This window comes from Pelecanus crispus, chromosome 11, assembly GCF_030463565.1.
Source record: "Pelecanus crispus isolate bPelCri1 chromosome 11, bPelCri1.pri, whole genome shotgun sequence".
Taxonomy (NCBI): Eukaryota; Metazoa; Chordata; class Aves; order Pelecaniformes; family Pelecanidae; genus Pelecanus; species Pelecanus crispus.
The window spans coordinates 13,193,396-13,209,219 of record NC_134653.1 but is presented as its reverse complement, the minus strand read 5'-3'; the positions used below and the strand labels follow the sequence as shown (position 1 = coordinate 13,209,219).

General features: G+C 39.2%; 1 protein-coding gene across 1 annotated transcript in view; it reads right to left on the bottom strand.

Moving 5' to 3' along the window:
• TEKT5 (tektin 5) overlaps positions 1–15,824 on the bottom strand; it is a 30,681-nt gene that overhangs the window by 7,638 nt on the left and 7,219 nt on the right. Inside the window, exon 6 of the mRNA XM_075718095.1 lies at positions 13,333–13,555. Within this exon, the coding sequence (XP_075574210.1) occupies positions 13,333–13,555 (223 nt within the window). The remainder of the gene's footprint in view (positions 1–13,332; positions 13,556–15,824) is intronic.

Genomic DNA, 15,824 nt, shown 5'->3' with positions numbered 1-15,824 from the left:
CAGAAGCTTTGTACAAACAGTTTTCAATTACTCATTCTGGCCACACATTGGATAAAATTATTTAGATAATTTACTATACATAAACGGATTGGTGGTGCGGATCACCAGATAGTGTTGGACCAGTCTACGTCATTTCTGGATGACCTCCAAAGGGAGGAAGCAAAAACAACAAAAGCTGAGCAGCGTGTTGCTAAGAGAGCATGGTGAGGCACTGGCTCAGGCAGCTGCCCATCTGGAAACTTTCCCTTCCAGGACATGAGTAAAGTTTTGTGCTGCAGCATTCTTGAGAGCTTGTAGAAAACTGTGCTGCCACTGTTCTCTCACTTCACCAAAGCCATGATTTTTTATAGGCTGGATAAGTAAGACCTAGAGAAAGAGCTGCTGAAGTCACACGTTTCATCATGTAATCACGGTAGTCTTATGTACAACATAAGCATTTTTAAAATGCTACAGTCTGACAGCTATCCTTGTTTCTTTGTTGTTTCCGAGGTTTGCTTAGTGTTTAGTATCCTAATGCAAAAAGCAGCAGCCTGGTAATATGGTGGGAGGAACATTATTGTGCCTCCTCATTTTGTAAATTTCTTTATATTTAATGTTTTGCTTCTCAGTTTTTTAAACTTTTTTCCCCACCCATGTTTCCATATTTCATCCAAATTATTTTGTAAAAGTTACATTTGTTGAGGTTATCATGCTTAATTGAATAAATAGTGTAATTGTGACTGATTTCACAATTAATTTTAGGCTATATGACCACATTATTTCAAAGTAAAACTATGATATCTTGCAATCTTTGGATTACAGGTATAACCCAGATCTCAAATCTGAAATTAATTTGGATCTGACAGCTTTTATTGTCATGTCACAAATTCTTGATAGAGATTACTGTCCCCCTTGCTCTTGTTGTTTCTAGGGTTTGTTTGCTTCTTTTGAAGCTTAATTGCAGGTCACTGTTCTATGATTTATTGAGTTTTGGGTTGTTTTTAATTAGATGGTGGTGGGGAATAGTCCGGGAATCTTTTAAGAAAAAAAGAAAAGCACATTTAAAAGAAAAAAAATCACACACACAAAAAATGTGACATCAGCAGGTCATGCATTCAGATAGCTTAACTGTGTTCAAGCAGAGTTAGAATAATTTTGAGCAGTAACTTTTGTGCATTTGTTGTGTATACTCATATGGGATGACTGAGTTTCATAGTTAAGAGAAGCAGCGGTTTAGTTTGCACCAAGGGAAAATATCTTCAAACTGATGCATTGCACAATTCATCAAGCATATCAGGAGTGTAGAGATTGGTCTGGATTTGGGAATATTGCAAGCTTTTATTTATAAAGCATTATAACAATGAGAATAGGGCTGGCATAAATACAGTCAACTGATCTGAAAGCTAAAGCATACTGTATGTTCTACATGTGCCAAAGGATACCTATAAAATCTCCAGTATTTTCTTTGTAACTGACTGAATAGACTGAAACAGAGGACCCAGGTACCCTGGGCCTTTCACTGGTCGGTACAACAGTTTAAAGTCTTACAAAAATCTGCCTTCCACTGAATTCCAGTATGCATGTTTTACTTTAATCTCTGAAAATAACCTAATCAATTCCACATTTATATGCAATCACTTTCTATTTAACTTTTCCACTGGTCCTAAAAATGTAAAAGATGTTTATTTTAAAACAGATTTATTAAAATTAAAGGGGGAGAAAAACATGGGATCATTTAACTTGGCCTGGATTTTCTAAAGTGTTTTCAAAATAACAGAGGAAGCAATAACTATATGCAAAGAAAAGCTTAACTCTTTGCATACCTCCTTGCTACACTTTTAACTATCAAAGAACAAGAATAAGCCTCAGACTTCTGTTTTATTTGTCTTCCGTTTTACACTGTTATCATGCTTGCAGATGCTGCAGGACCAGCAATTTTAGAGTGCATCATAATTCAGGAGAACAAAATTAAGTGCTATGTTATTAATGTATTTTTGCTAAACCTGGTCAAAATAACAGTAAAACAGGCAGTTTGGGACTTGTGCATGCTCTGTTTTTTCTCAAGTTACCTCGTCTGAGAGGAGGGTATACATCCCTTTAATAGAGAGATGTCTCTAGAAAGAGATGGTGCCAGAGAGAAACTGCTGTGGCTCATGCAGCTGCTCTATCATATTGATTCTTGTCAGGAGTGAGATTGTTTCTAGTCATTAATAAAATTTCAACCCAGTCGTGGTAAGCTAAATTTGCCCTGACTATAGAGTCAATGCAATGCATTTGTCTCATGAGCCTTTGAGGCTTCAAAATGCTTCTTTTCTAGACAAGCTACTACATATGTCTATCTCTGTTTCCTACAAGACAGCCCTTTCTAAGAATAAGGAACAGTTTTATAAATATGTATGAGGACTGCTGCCTTGAACGAAATCCTGTTTCCTTTGCCAAGTTTATATGAATTTTCTGAGTGCAGATGGGTTACAGGGGAGGGAGCAGTATTAGTAGCAACCACCTCAGTTTCTCACGCGTAAATGTTGCGGCAGAAAGAAGTTACCTTCTATGTCAATGTCAGCAAAGTCTGACATCCGTTCAGTCCACGCTGTGTTACCTAGCAGCTGTGTGTCCCTCAGTGTGAGAAGAGACTTCTGTTATTTTGCAAATAAAGACACTTGGATTCATGACAACCTGAATGCATCCTGATATGCAATGGCTGTCACTTGATTATAACTCTAGCCTTCCTCATTTCATATTTCCCCCTAGGCTAATCCATGAAGTGGAGCATTGCTGCATGGCATGCTGAGGAGCCAGGCTTCTCCTACATGGTTTCTCCACTTGTCCGTAGTTTGTACTCTGATCTAGTCTATGCAGGTTTTTATCGTTTCATGAGATTAAGCAACAATTTTAGGAGAGAGAAATCTGGTTTTGTCTTAAAATGAGTGCCTTAGCTTTCATCTGTAATTTCTCTTGGTTTGTAGGCTTCTATTCCTAGCTAAATAACTATTTCCTCTTTCAAACAGGTTTCTCCAGGCAAGTTTGAGCTGCCTACACCAACCAGCACACACCTTCCCACCTGCTCCTGAGTCACTGTTCATTAATCATCTGAACACTCTATTCTCAAACAGGTTCCAGTATTAAATGATAAGATTAACTGTATACCCAGCTAACCACGCACAGGCATGAAAGACTGTAAATAACTGAGATTTTAAGGCATAAAAAGAGGAAGGGGAAAAAAGCGATGAACAAAAACATATTGAAACAGTTCTGTGAGGATACATTGGGGTCTGAGATGAAAGCCTTTGGGGCAAGTGCCACAGGGAAAGTCCTCCCTCTGCAATATGCATACTCCTTCCCGCAGCTCACAACACTGCTGCACCTCTCCTGCATGCTGCTTGCATGGGCATCTCCCATCGTATTTTAGTATTTCTTTGTTTTTGTTCAGAGAAGCAGGCTGTGTCCTTTTCAACAGCGGTAGGAGAGCTCCTTTCAGAATTTCTCAGATAAGAAGTTTGAAAACTATTTCAGAGGCTGGTAGGCAGCTTCTGGGTTTATTGCCACTGAGGTTTTCCTGGCTTTTGTTCTGTATCTTGTGCTAGTTATAAAATTAAGTAGGTTCATCCCTTGAATTAGTAGAAAGTTCTGTAAACATAAAATGTATTCAATATTTCCTTATAGCCGCCATATAAACATACTCAGTAGTTGCTAAGAGGGGAAGGTTTTTTTTCTTAAATGTATAAATTAATTTAATAAAAATGTGTGAAAGATGGAGACTCTGAGGGGGTAACATTTAAGAGATGGAGTAACTTACTAAAACAAAATTCTGTAGGCTCTTCAGGTATATAGTAAAAATATACCAGGCAAAAAGGAAAGTGAGAGTTAATTTCCATCATATATTGATGTAATATACTGCCTTTTCACACCCCAGGGGTAAAAAAAAAAAAAAAAAAAGCTGTTTCTAAAAGCACACATTCTCAGTGAACTGAGTAGAAATACTCAGAATCATGGCTACTTGTTTATTGGAATGGGTGGTTATTTTTTTCATGGTTTTGCTAAACATGTACCTGTTCTTCTAATATCTTTCTGATCCCTGTGCTCCCAGGTAGGGGAACAGCAAGGCTTGCAGGAACAGCAGTGCTGGGCACTCTGCCTCTGGGCATAGAAACACTTCTGAGCACAGTACAGGTGTTGGAGCTGGCAGAGCTAATCTGCCATTTAGGTATGGTATAAATACTGGACTATGTAAATATGTCACTTGCTGTCTGGTCTGACTGATTCCCAGAGCTAATGTATGTAAACATCCTGCCCTATTGGTTATTTCCAGAAGACTGAAGCCAAGGTAACTATTTATGTTAATATTAACTGTATGGAAAAGAGATGCAAACATATTAATGAGGGGCTGGCACCATGATTAAAGGTTTTCTTTCTTTTCCTAAAGATTTGTATACTTTTACATCAGATGTAAAATATATTTACCATAATGTCTGTTGGCATAAACTGACTGTTTCTTGAGGCATGCTGAAGACAACATATCACCCTCTTCTACACTGAATTGTGTACACTATGTTTTCTGTTCACCAGCCTAAAAATCTGCTCCTAGAGCAGCTCTGAGCCTGACCAGGGTCATGCATTGTGATTAGACTGTTGCGGAATATTTGCATCCCCAAACGACCACATGCTCTGTGAGTCCAGCGATGATGAAACACTGGAGCTGTAATACTGTCTTTTGTGTGTGATCTAACCCTTGCCAAATACCTATCTAGGGCTTCTGGGCTTCTGCCTCTAGCACCTCATATTTCCATGGTTCTGCTGTCCAAATTCTGGATGAACCTTGCATTGTTATGACCAAGATTAATCCCAGAATTAAGTAAGATAAATTAATCATAGATTTGTGCAGTTGGGACAGAAAGGGAAATGGGACATTTTCAGTCTTAGGGTCAGAAAGAAGTCTTAGTTATGCACTAAGTCTGCACTGCCTGCAGGTCACACTAGTCTATCCTGTGGAAATTCCTCTTTGTCAGTGAGTGCCTGTAGAGAGAGCAGAGTTTTCAGGGAGAACAGTGATCTTGACTTTGAGTTCCTGGTGCTAATGAAGCCATCTATCTGTGGTAAGCTGTTGCAGTGATGAATTCCTTTGTTCTGAAAAATAAGCATGAAAACATGCTTATGTTTTCCATCTAGATTTGTCTGGCTTTTGTGTGGCCACAGATTCTTCTTTTGTTTTTGTCTGCTCAAACAAAAAGTCTTCTATTATGATTCTTTTTTCTTCTGTATAGATACTTATGGATTTAGCAAGTTTTCTGCCCCTATGCCAACTGTTATTTGGATAAGCTAAATAAAGCAGTGTCATCTAGTGCTATTAACATCACCCTTTTCAGCCTGCTGAAGAGACAGTTGAGGAACTTATTCTATCAATTGTTTGCTTTCCAGTTCTTTAATCATTCTTGCAGCTGAAATGACTTCAGGCTTTGGAGTTGCAGTAGGAAATGCTTTATACCACACCCTTGCTCCCACATACTCAGTTTGATTGCCACTGTAAAGATGGCAAATTGTCTTAGTCTTCTAGAAGAAAATCAAGCAAAAGTGGGTAGGGAATAATTTTACATAGAAGCTCTACAGTGAACTGAACAGGGACACATATAAAACAGCTTTTTAAGGACAGCATTTCCTTTCTGCATTCAATAGTTTCCTGTTGAAAATTATACAAAAGCAATTTAATCTTTTTTTACTGTTCCCCTATGCGAATCACTTGCCACTTCCCAGACTTGGGGTTTGTCAGCCTCACCAGCCAGCTTCCCCAAAAGAAGCGGCAGGCAGGAAAAGCCAAATAGCAGACAATGAAAACCAGAAGTGAAGAGAACTCAGACAATTTCCTGAATAATGAAGTAACAGCGAGAGCAGACAGCAGCTGGACTGAGAATGCAGAAAAGCAAGTGGGAACCACTGACAACCAATGCTTTTTGGAGACTTCCCTTGTGCTGACTTGGTTACTTGATCTGAATTTTCAGTTTTGGGATTCAGACCAAACTCCAGGTAGAATAAAGGGTAAAAACACATCTGATCTGCCGCAAGACAAGACATTTGTAAGTTGCTAAACCATCCCTCTAACCAAATGCAAATTGTTGTAGGTTTATAGTAAAAAATGTGATGGGACAGGTGAATATATATTATAAAATGATAGCGTATGAATGTTTTCATCATACGTGTTGTCTGCTGACTAGAAATTGAAGGCATTTAGTCTTGTTTGGACTGTTTTAGACATGAAAAAGAGGGAAAGACTGTGTCCCAAGCAGCTTGAATGTTCGAGTTTGAGAAAGGAGCAAAAGTCTGTTTTTCAAATGCCTAGAAAAGTTCTTAGGTGCATCTCTTGGCTTACCTGGATTGGAAGGTGTGTATAGTTAAGGCAAACTAGCTGAAGTCTTTTTCTGAATACTGTATCTTGTTCATGTGCTTCTAAATATGTGTGAACACTCTATAGTCTAAACCTAGGTTAAATTCTGTGACAGAACCTCGATCAGTTAGAACAGGAACATTCTTGGAGTCTGTTGTTCAATTGTATTTCAGTAACTCAAGGTAAATGGTGCAGGAACATGCTAGAAACCGAGGTACAAGTCCACCAGCAGTACTAGAAGCAGACAAAATGCTTATAAAAACAGATGGACTGCTGTGCAGTTACTGAGACTCGTACAGTTTGTAACCTGAAATGGAGACATTATGTCACTGATAGAGAAGGTCTTGCCAAAACTCCTGTCATAATGCTTGATACAAGTACAGCCAGGATACTTTCATCACAGAAATACGTTCTGTGTATCTTTTGGTATATAAAATGCACTTGTCTAGACATCAAGGAAGACAATATCCTAGGATAAAACTAAACAGAACAATAAGGGATCACTGGTTTTCTTTACATTTTGTTTACATGAGAAATACAAGTTTGGTGGTACTTAGGAGGAGAAGGAAGCTCTGGAAGGACTGCTGGAAATCGTTCATACAAAGCCTTGATAACATAACTGTTGTCAACTACTGTTGAACTAGAATATCAACCCAGCAACCTTCTCCTGAACAGCAGTCCTGTGAAGGGCTGCTGCAGACAACAGCACTGTCGTGGTTTAGCCCCAGCCAGCAACTAAGCACCACACAGCCGCTCGCTCACTCCCCCTACCCCGATGGGATGGGGGAGAGAATCGGAGGAGTAAGAGTGAGAAACACTCCTGGGTTGAGATAAGAACAGTTTAATAATTGAAGTAAAGTAAAATAGTAATGCTAATAGTAACAGTATAATAATGATAATAATAATAATGATACACGAAGCAAGTGATGCACAATGCAATTGCTCACCACCCACCGACCGATACCCAGACAGTTCCCGAGCAGCGATCGCTGCTCCCCGGCCACCCCCCACCAGTTTATATACTGAGCATGACGTCATATGGTATGGAATAGCCCTTTGGGCAGTTTGGATCAACTATTCTGGCTGTGCCCCCTCCCAGTTTCTTGTGCGCCTGGCAGAGCATGGGAAGCTGAAAAAGTCCTTGACTAGCATAAGCAGTACTCAGCAACAACTAAAAGCATCAGCATGTTATCAACATTCTTTTCCTACTAAATCCAAAACACAGCACTATGCCTGCTGCTAGGAAGAAAATTAACTCTATCCCAGCCGAAACCAGGACAGTATCCACCCCTTATTCTATACCATCTACGTCATGCACAGGCCCTCCCCTTTCCAATGTGTTCTAATTCATCACCACCGCTTTCCCTATCTTGATATACACACAGATATCATTCCCTTTGTCTATGGCCCATCCCTCTAAAATGTCCATTGAGTTCATTTAGCCCATGACTTTGGGTTCCATCTGTTATCACAGTCTTTCAGAGCAGGAGAGGTGGTGTGCAGTGTTGGACTGTTGCATGCTGAAGTCAGTTCTCATTCCAACATGGTTTCATCAAAGTTCATTTTCATTAAGCTGGGCAATTCTTACTGCAATACCATTGATGCGGCATATAGCAATCATAATATATAGTATTATATACTTAATATTAACCTACTATATTATTATATTAACATGCAGTTAAGAGATAACATATAGTTAAGAGATAACATACAGTATTATAAAGCAATTAATATTATACAATTCAGTTCATTGGCTATTTTCACCCAAAATCAAATTCCCTTGAGGTACACATTGGGCTTCCCCATCCTTTCGCATCACCCACCAAGTGCACCCAGGTCCTTGAGCAAAAGCAATCCCACGAATGGGTTTGCCTTTGCCAGAGGGGGAAGTAACCCAGACTGTCTTCCCCAGCATATTTTTCATGTGCACTACAGGAACTTTATCTCCTTCTACAGTACGTAAAAGTTTTGATTGGGCAGGGCCAGCTCGATTGGCAGATCCCCTGGTGTTGACTAACCAGGTGGCTTTTGCTAAATGCGTATCCCAATGTTTAAACGTCCCACCACCCATTGCTCTCAGGGTAGTCTTTAACAATCCATTGTATCGCTCAATTTTCCCGGAGGCTGGTGCATGGTAAGGGATGTGATACACCCACTCAATGCCGTGCTCTTTGGCCCAGGTGTCTATGAGGTTGTTTTGGAAATGAGTCCCGTTGTCTGACTCAATTCTTTCTGGAGCTACCAGGGTGACAACATACTTCTTCCAAATACTTTACTAATTCTTCAGGATTCTGCACTTGTTCAGGGGTGAAGTTCCAAAACACTGGAGGTCCCCACTGCCCTAGGTACTTGCGCATACGTTCCCACACACCCTGCCACTCATAACTATCCAGCCTTGGGGTAGATCTCTGGATGGTATTTTTAAACTGCTTACTGACCTTTATCAAAACGGAAACAACATTCCCAAGAATTATCAATAGAAGTATCTTAACTGCCCAGGGGTGTTCAAGATACAGGAAACTTGTTGTAATGAAGGAGGAAACATCATAGAAGAAAGCAGCAAAGGTGCCATTCTGTATTTCCTCCACAACAAGCCTCTCAGAGTAAGAAGTATAATTGCTAACTCTCTCTATGAGGTAGTACCCGAAGTACAGTAGTGACTTCTGTATGAAACCCAAATACCAAAGAATGCTCAAGGTCAGGGTTTTGATAAGGAGCCTCCCAAGCAAAAGATCATGAATCACTGCAGAGCATAGCACACTACACAAACTGACAGCAAGCTTTAACGCGTGCTGCAAAAAAAAGAACATGGTGCAGATCAGAAGAACTAATATCGTGACCGGCAACTGTTAACAGACTCCTTAATACACTCTGGTTAATCTGTTGTTATCTCAAACCCTTCGTGCCCCACGTTGGGCGCCAAAAAGGACTGTCGTGGTTTAGCCCCAGCCAGCAACTAAGCACCACGCAGCCGCTCGCTCACTCCCCCTACCCCGATGGGATGGGGGAGAGAATCAGAGGAGTAAGAGTGAGAAACACTCCTGGGTTGAGATAAGAACAGTTTAATAATTGAAATAAAGTAAAATAGTAATGCTAACAGTAACAGTATAATAATGATAATAATAATAATGATACACGAAGCAAGTGATGCACAATGCAATTGCTCACCACCCACCGACCGATACCCAGACAGTTCCCGAGCAGCGATCGCTGCTCCCCGGCCACCCCCCACCAGTTTATATACTGAGCATGACGTCATACGGTATGGAATAGCCCTTTGGGCAGTTTGGATCAACTATTCTGGCTGTGCCCCCTCCCAGTTTCTTGTGCGCCTGGCAGAGCATGGGAAGCTGGAAAAGTCCTTGACTAGCATAAGCAGTACTCAGCAACAACTAAAAACATCAGCATGTTATCAACATTCTTTTCCTACTAAATCCAACACACAGCACTATGCCTGCTGCTAGGAAGAAAATTAACTCTATCCCAGCCGAAACCAGGACAAGCACCCAGGAAGGGAGGTGTACAATGCAATATGTGCAAATGCCTACTAAGGGGAAGATCCTAGCTCTTTAGAAGTAACTGTTATAGCAAACTGTACATGGAATTCCTTAGCTTGCCTGGGTGAATTCAGAACTAAGTAAATCTTCTTCATTCCTGTATTTTTATTCCTCTCCTGTATTTTTATTCCTCTCTATTGTTTTCCAAGCGATAAACAAATAGCACTCTGCTCACATAATCTCACATGTGATATAATACTGTCATCAAGCAAGGAAAAAAAAGGCAAGAAGAGAAAGGCCTTTTACCATTTGATTACAGCAATGCAAGAATGTTCCAGTAGATCATTACCAGAGTAATGCCCGTGTTCCTTTTGGTAGTGGATTTCCCTAAACAAGTTTGAAGCAATGACATTCTTCCACAAAAAGTCGGGACGGTAAACATGTGGCCATAAAGCCATTATACATATAGGCAATATAAACTAAATATGAAAAAAAATCAGGCCAGGAGAAACATTTTAAGTACATATATGACAAGTGCTAACCATAGCACACAGCATAGCCACTGCCGCAATATCAATGACAGACACTAATACAGTGCACTGATTCCAGAGTTTTAAGTCTAGTTAGATGAGTTTTTACAAAACAGCTTCGTTTCAGAGGAAAACTAAATTTTTCCAGGGCCAATAGATGAAATCTACAATGCAAGACAAACTGTTCCACCTGGTGCTCTATGTTTCTAAAGACCATGCAGTGGACCACAAGTTGAGGCATTAGGTTTGTAATTTTAACCAGTTACTTTTTTGTGTGCAAGTGATATATACAGAAGAAAATGTGCCATTTCAGCGTAGGATCATTTTTAGATCATCATGATTTTCACACTCTTTACTCTTTTATGTATTTTTTTATTTTTTCCTTTTTTAGGCTACTGATTTTAGAAATAAGTGGTTGCAAGAGGTTCCCTGTACTTTTTTTTTTTTTTGGGTCTGGAAGAGATTTTGCTGTTTCACAAATCAGAAGAGCATTTTTCATTCTGAAATGGGCTCCAGACCTCATTAAATTCATAGCTTTCCCTGGTTCTAAGATAATAAATCTTCTCTATGCTTATTTTCCTCTCATTTTATGCAGCTAGCCTGCTTAGCTAGGGAAATAATTTGGCAGAGAAGGATGTCTCTGAGAGTGCCATTCATTGCTTGAGAAGTCAATGCAAAAACAGCCTTTGAAAGAGTAACTGATTTTTTTAAACACAACAAACAAAATTGTGGCACCCATTGTCTAATTGGTATTAGATGTGAAGGGAACAAGAACTGTAGTAACTATATTTGACTATAATCACATCCCAATGGAAGAGTAGAAGTATGGTAGAATTTACGAGACAGCCATTGGCTGTCTTATTAAAGTGTATCCTAGCAATAATTTTTTCTCCGATTATTACAGACTATACTGCAAGCCTGGAGAAAGAAGAAAGGGTATTCTGTTATGCTTGCCTATAGATAGGTGTTAAATTAGCACTTGTTTCTGCCCTCACTTGCCTTCTCCTTCCTCTTGTCCTTTTGAGGTATGGTCACGAGCAAGAGAATTAACAGGGCTTCTACCATGTAACTTCACCCACATCTTAACCAGCAGTGGTTTGGCTCAATAAACCTATTGTATTTTCCTCACCTTTGACAACACTGACTAGCCTGAATTACTCCTCACCAGCATATGCCGTTTTCTTCTCCTCTAGCATTTTGTTATTCTGATGTAACTACATTACTATGGAAAGTATCTCTGCTATGTATGTGCCAACTAGTAACTCAGCAGCATAGTTCATAGAGCGCGATCTTACTTGATACTTTTTTTTTTTCATGTGTCCCATACAAACTAATTGTTCTTTGTACAAATATGATTAGTCAAGTTTCTCCGGATAGCTTATTATTGTTATTTAATGGTGTAACAGTATAGGGACTTTTTTTTTTCTCCATTATATACCATTTGTCAGCAGTTATGTCATAGTATCAGCTGGACTCCATGACAAAAATCCCTGCTCATATGTTGATATCTCACAATGCACTTTGTGATTCTGTATGTGCACCCTGTGCTACCTTACGCTATAAGTTCTTTTATAAAAGGGCCACTTAAAAGCATTAGAAAAGGTCAATGGAAAATGTGAAGCAAATGTTCATAGACTTAAATCCATGAGAAACTTAGATGGATGGCCAATTCAGGGATAAAGTGCTGTAGTTGACTAGACCATATGCAGTCTAAAACACACAAAAAGCTACATTCAACATCTTTCATGCTTTATACACAGGGGAAAAAAAAAAAAGAAAACACTAATTTATGTGCTGTGACTTCACACATATTTAGCTGGTTAGTTTGCACTTTCTGAAAAGTCCCTAAAAATAAACTGAAAATGTCTTAAACTACTTACGGCAAATAGAATGGCAGGAAAACTCTATTGTTTCCAACTGTGCATTGAAACAAATGAGTGAACATGAGGCTCTTCTATAAGAGAAGGAGTCTTAATGGAAGAACTTACTGAACTCTGACTGAAGTCATAGGAAAGCAACACAGTGAGTCTTGCTAGTTGAACAAAATTTTATCTGTCAGTACAAAGGCAGCACATCTTGTTAACTTCAGAATATATGTTTCAAAATTCAACTAATACACTTCCAACACGTCACTTATTTCAGTGAAAACTTACTGAAAAGGCAGTACAGATAGAGATTAATACAGGTCTGTCTCCTTCTGTACCATTTCTCCTTTCTATAATATGAAGACAAAGGTAGAACAAATGTTTGAAAAGTTTACAGTCTGGCCCACTCTGAAAAATCAGACTGTTTCTGACCACAACCAGGCCAAAATTCAGGTTAAAGATGTGGAAATGTATTTATCAAAAGGAAAAGGAAAACTTGGAACTTAGGTGTCAAAGGTAGACTAATGGCATTCTGTATGTAAATACTTTTAAATTTTAGTTAATTTAGGGCTCTTCCCTTGCTGCTACAAAATGAAAGTGCAAAAACTTAAAGTCTTCTCCTTCCTCTAAAACAGATAAATGTGCTGCTGCTTGTGGGCCTTTTTATTTGCACACTTTCCAAAGTTAGTTCACTGTTTTAAAAAAAAAAAAGTTCATCTATTATTTGTGTATCAGGAAATGGCCAGGGAATATCATCTAAAAATGTAAAATAGAAAAAAATACGATCTAAGATGTCTTTCCCCACTTTAAACATGTAAGTTGCAAATGAAAATAATCAATGTGTGATTATGGACAGATGTTGCATGGTTCGTTGTAAAACCTTGTCATCTTGTCAGTCTGCCTGTCTTTGAGTGAGCTCTTCTCAGGCCATGTGTGATTCAAATGCACCATTTGAGGACAGGTAATACAGGTATATCTTTTGAGGAGGTCCTTATTCAGGAAGGATGTAAGCACTGGAGAAGATTTCTATGCCTTTCAGATATGACAAAGATAATATGCAGCTGCCAACTCTTAGTGAATCTTACCTTGGCCAGTTGTGTTTGGAGCTTGTTCTTTGCATCAGCTACTTCAGCAATACGATTGTTAAAGGCCAGGTTGGTACTGATGAAATGATTCCACATCTCCTCAGATGTGCTCTCCAGTCCAGCCTCTGCATCCTCTTGGAGCTTGACAGAGTTGGCCCTTGCATGTTGAGAGCATCTGATATTGTCTTCAGTGAATTTAGCCCATGTTACAGGAACTGAAACACTGGTAAGAAATTTAAAATAAGGGGAAAATAAAAAAATAAAAGCTTAGTCAAGCTATTTTCTGTTCAGTGATAATTATGCTGAATTACACTGAGTGTTCATCCATTGAACTGTGCAAACTGTGTAATCATATACATCAGGTGATTCTATGGGTTTCATACCCACTTCCCCCCCCCCCCCCCACCCTTTTTTCCTCTACAAGCCAAAGATTTGGCAATGAGTGAAGATTTTAGAGAGCTGTTGCTTCAACAGAGTTTCTATGGCTTGCTTGAATATTGTAGCTGCTAACTAAAGGTCTTAGTGGCTCTGGCGTCAACTCCAAAGTAGCTTCATATTTTGCTGTATAAAGAATGACCTTTTCTTGCATACTTTTTGTTTATTGATGCTTAAAAAGTTTTTCAGGATGAGGTATGAATGTCAACAACGCAGCTTCTTCCCTCCTATCTTTAACAGATTACGTGATGGTCCGAGTTCATACCTGCTATATCTCAGCTGAAATTTGACATGTTTCTCTGTGTCAAGGTTCAGAGTGCTTATGGCCTTAGTAGGTTATTAGATTATTTAGCATGATCTCCTGTACGTTGCACACCATCAAATTAGATTCAAATACCATCTATTTTTGTGAATCCAAACATTTATCCTGGGGCAACTAAGTTGTGTGTCACCAATCACCAGAGAACATGAGAGCCCAACCTAGTCTAGGGACAATAAGCAAGAAACCAAAGAAGAAAGGATTGTTACACAGCTCTTCAGACAGCTCTGGTCTGCTATCAGAGCAGCCCTACCTCATGAGATGTGTATGATCTATATAATAAAGCATGTGGCTATGACGTCCTAGTGGCCTTCATCATCAGAAGGAATGATAGCAGGAAGATGGATAAGGCACTGACCTAGGAGTAAGGAGAACTGGAATTTTCTCCCAGCCCCAACAGCATCCTTCTGTGTCATTTGGATAAATGTCTCCATCCTCTTACTTCTCCACATGTTAAAATGAACACTTCTACTTTAACTTACACAGCTGTTACAGGTAAATTTAGTATTATCTGTGAGACAAGCAGAAATGGCTCTGCTATGGAAAAGCCTATGAATATACAGAGAAATACTGAATATAGGGCTCCTGCACTGAAAAATGCCACCCATGAATGTTCCTGCTGCAATGTCCTGTATGTAAACGAACTTGGGGATGCTTGGTTTTGTGTCCCAGCTTCCCAGATGGCCTTCATTATCATGATTAACATAATTATGAACATAAATCCCAGACTCGGGTCTTTCCAAACTGGATCTATGGGCTCTAAACTTGCAGCCTGAGCCTGGCTTGAAAACTGGTGCAGGATAAGCTACTCTCTTTGGAGTTAAATTCACCGCCTTCTTTAATGCAGTGCTTAGCTGACTAGATCACTACTCCCTTCACCCAGAAATATTTGGTGTATTTTAGGGAAAGGTACAGATATTTTACTTGCCAAACTGAAACACTGAGATGAACTTCTGCCTGCATTTAAACTTCTTTCTCCACACAAAACTTTCTTCTCAGAATTATGCCTATATGTTAAACTCTGCAGGGACAGGTAACTCAATAGAGTTTCACATTTACTTTAGCTTTTAATTGAACACTGAGAATAAATATTAAGGGATGCAGAAAGAAAAAGTTAATTTTGTCAGTGCTTGTTTTCACAAGGGCCCTTTTTTCAGTTTTTCATAGGCTATTCCTCTCTCCAAACTGAAGTACTGATCTTCCTAAACAATTTGGAATTGCTTAGCGCCACACATTTATTCAGGCAGTTTCAGGTAACCAACATGATACCATAGTAAAGTGCATAATTCAATGTACTACACCTGAGCAGACATTACGTTAACAGCTACTGGTCCAGACAATCTCAGTGTACTTTCTGCAGGGTATTTGGTTTTGGGGTTTTTTTTTTCCCTCTCTGTGGTCTGATGATTATATTCATATTCTCATCAGAAAATTAAATTTCCAAGCAGGTTTCCATCTTGACTATCTGAAATACTTAGTACTTAATCCGTTCCTTAACATGGCTTTTTCAGACTGTAACTTATCCAGCTGGCTCTGTTGAGGCAGAAAACACCTGCTCTGCTCCTGAGTGCTGCAGGTATGTCTCAGTCTGCCACATGTTTTCAGGAACATGTTAATGAAAAATGGCATTTCTTTGGATAATAGCTGGTGAGAAAGGAAGAGGGCTGTAAAACTTATCCACATGAATCTGCTTTTTACCAGAGCTGACAAGAATAATTTTATTCATTGCTAATCCTAA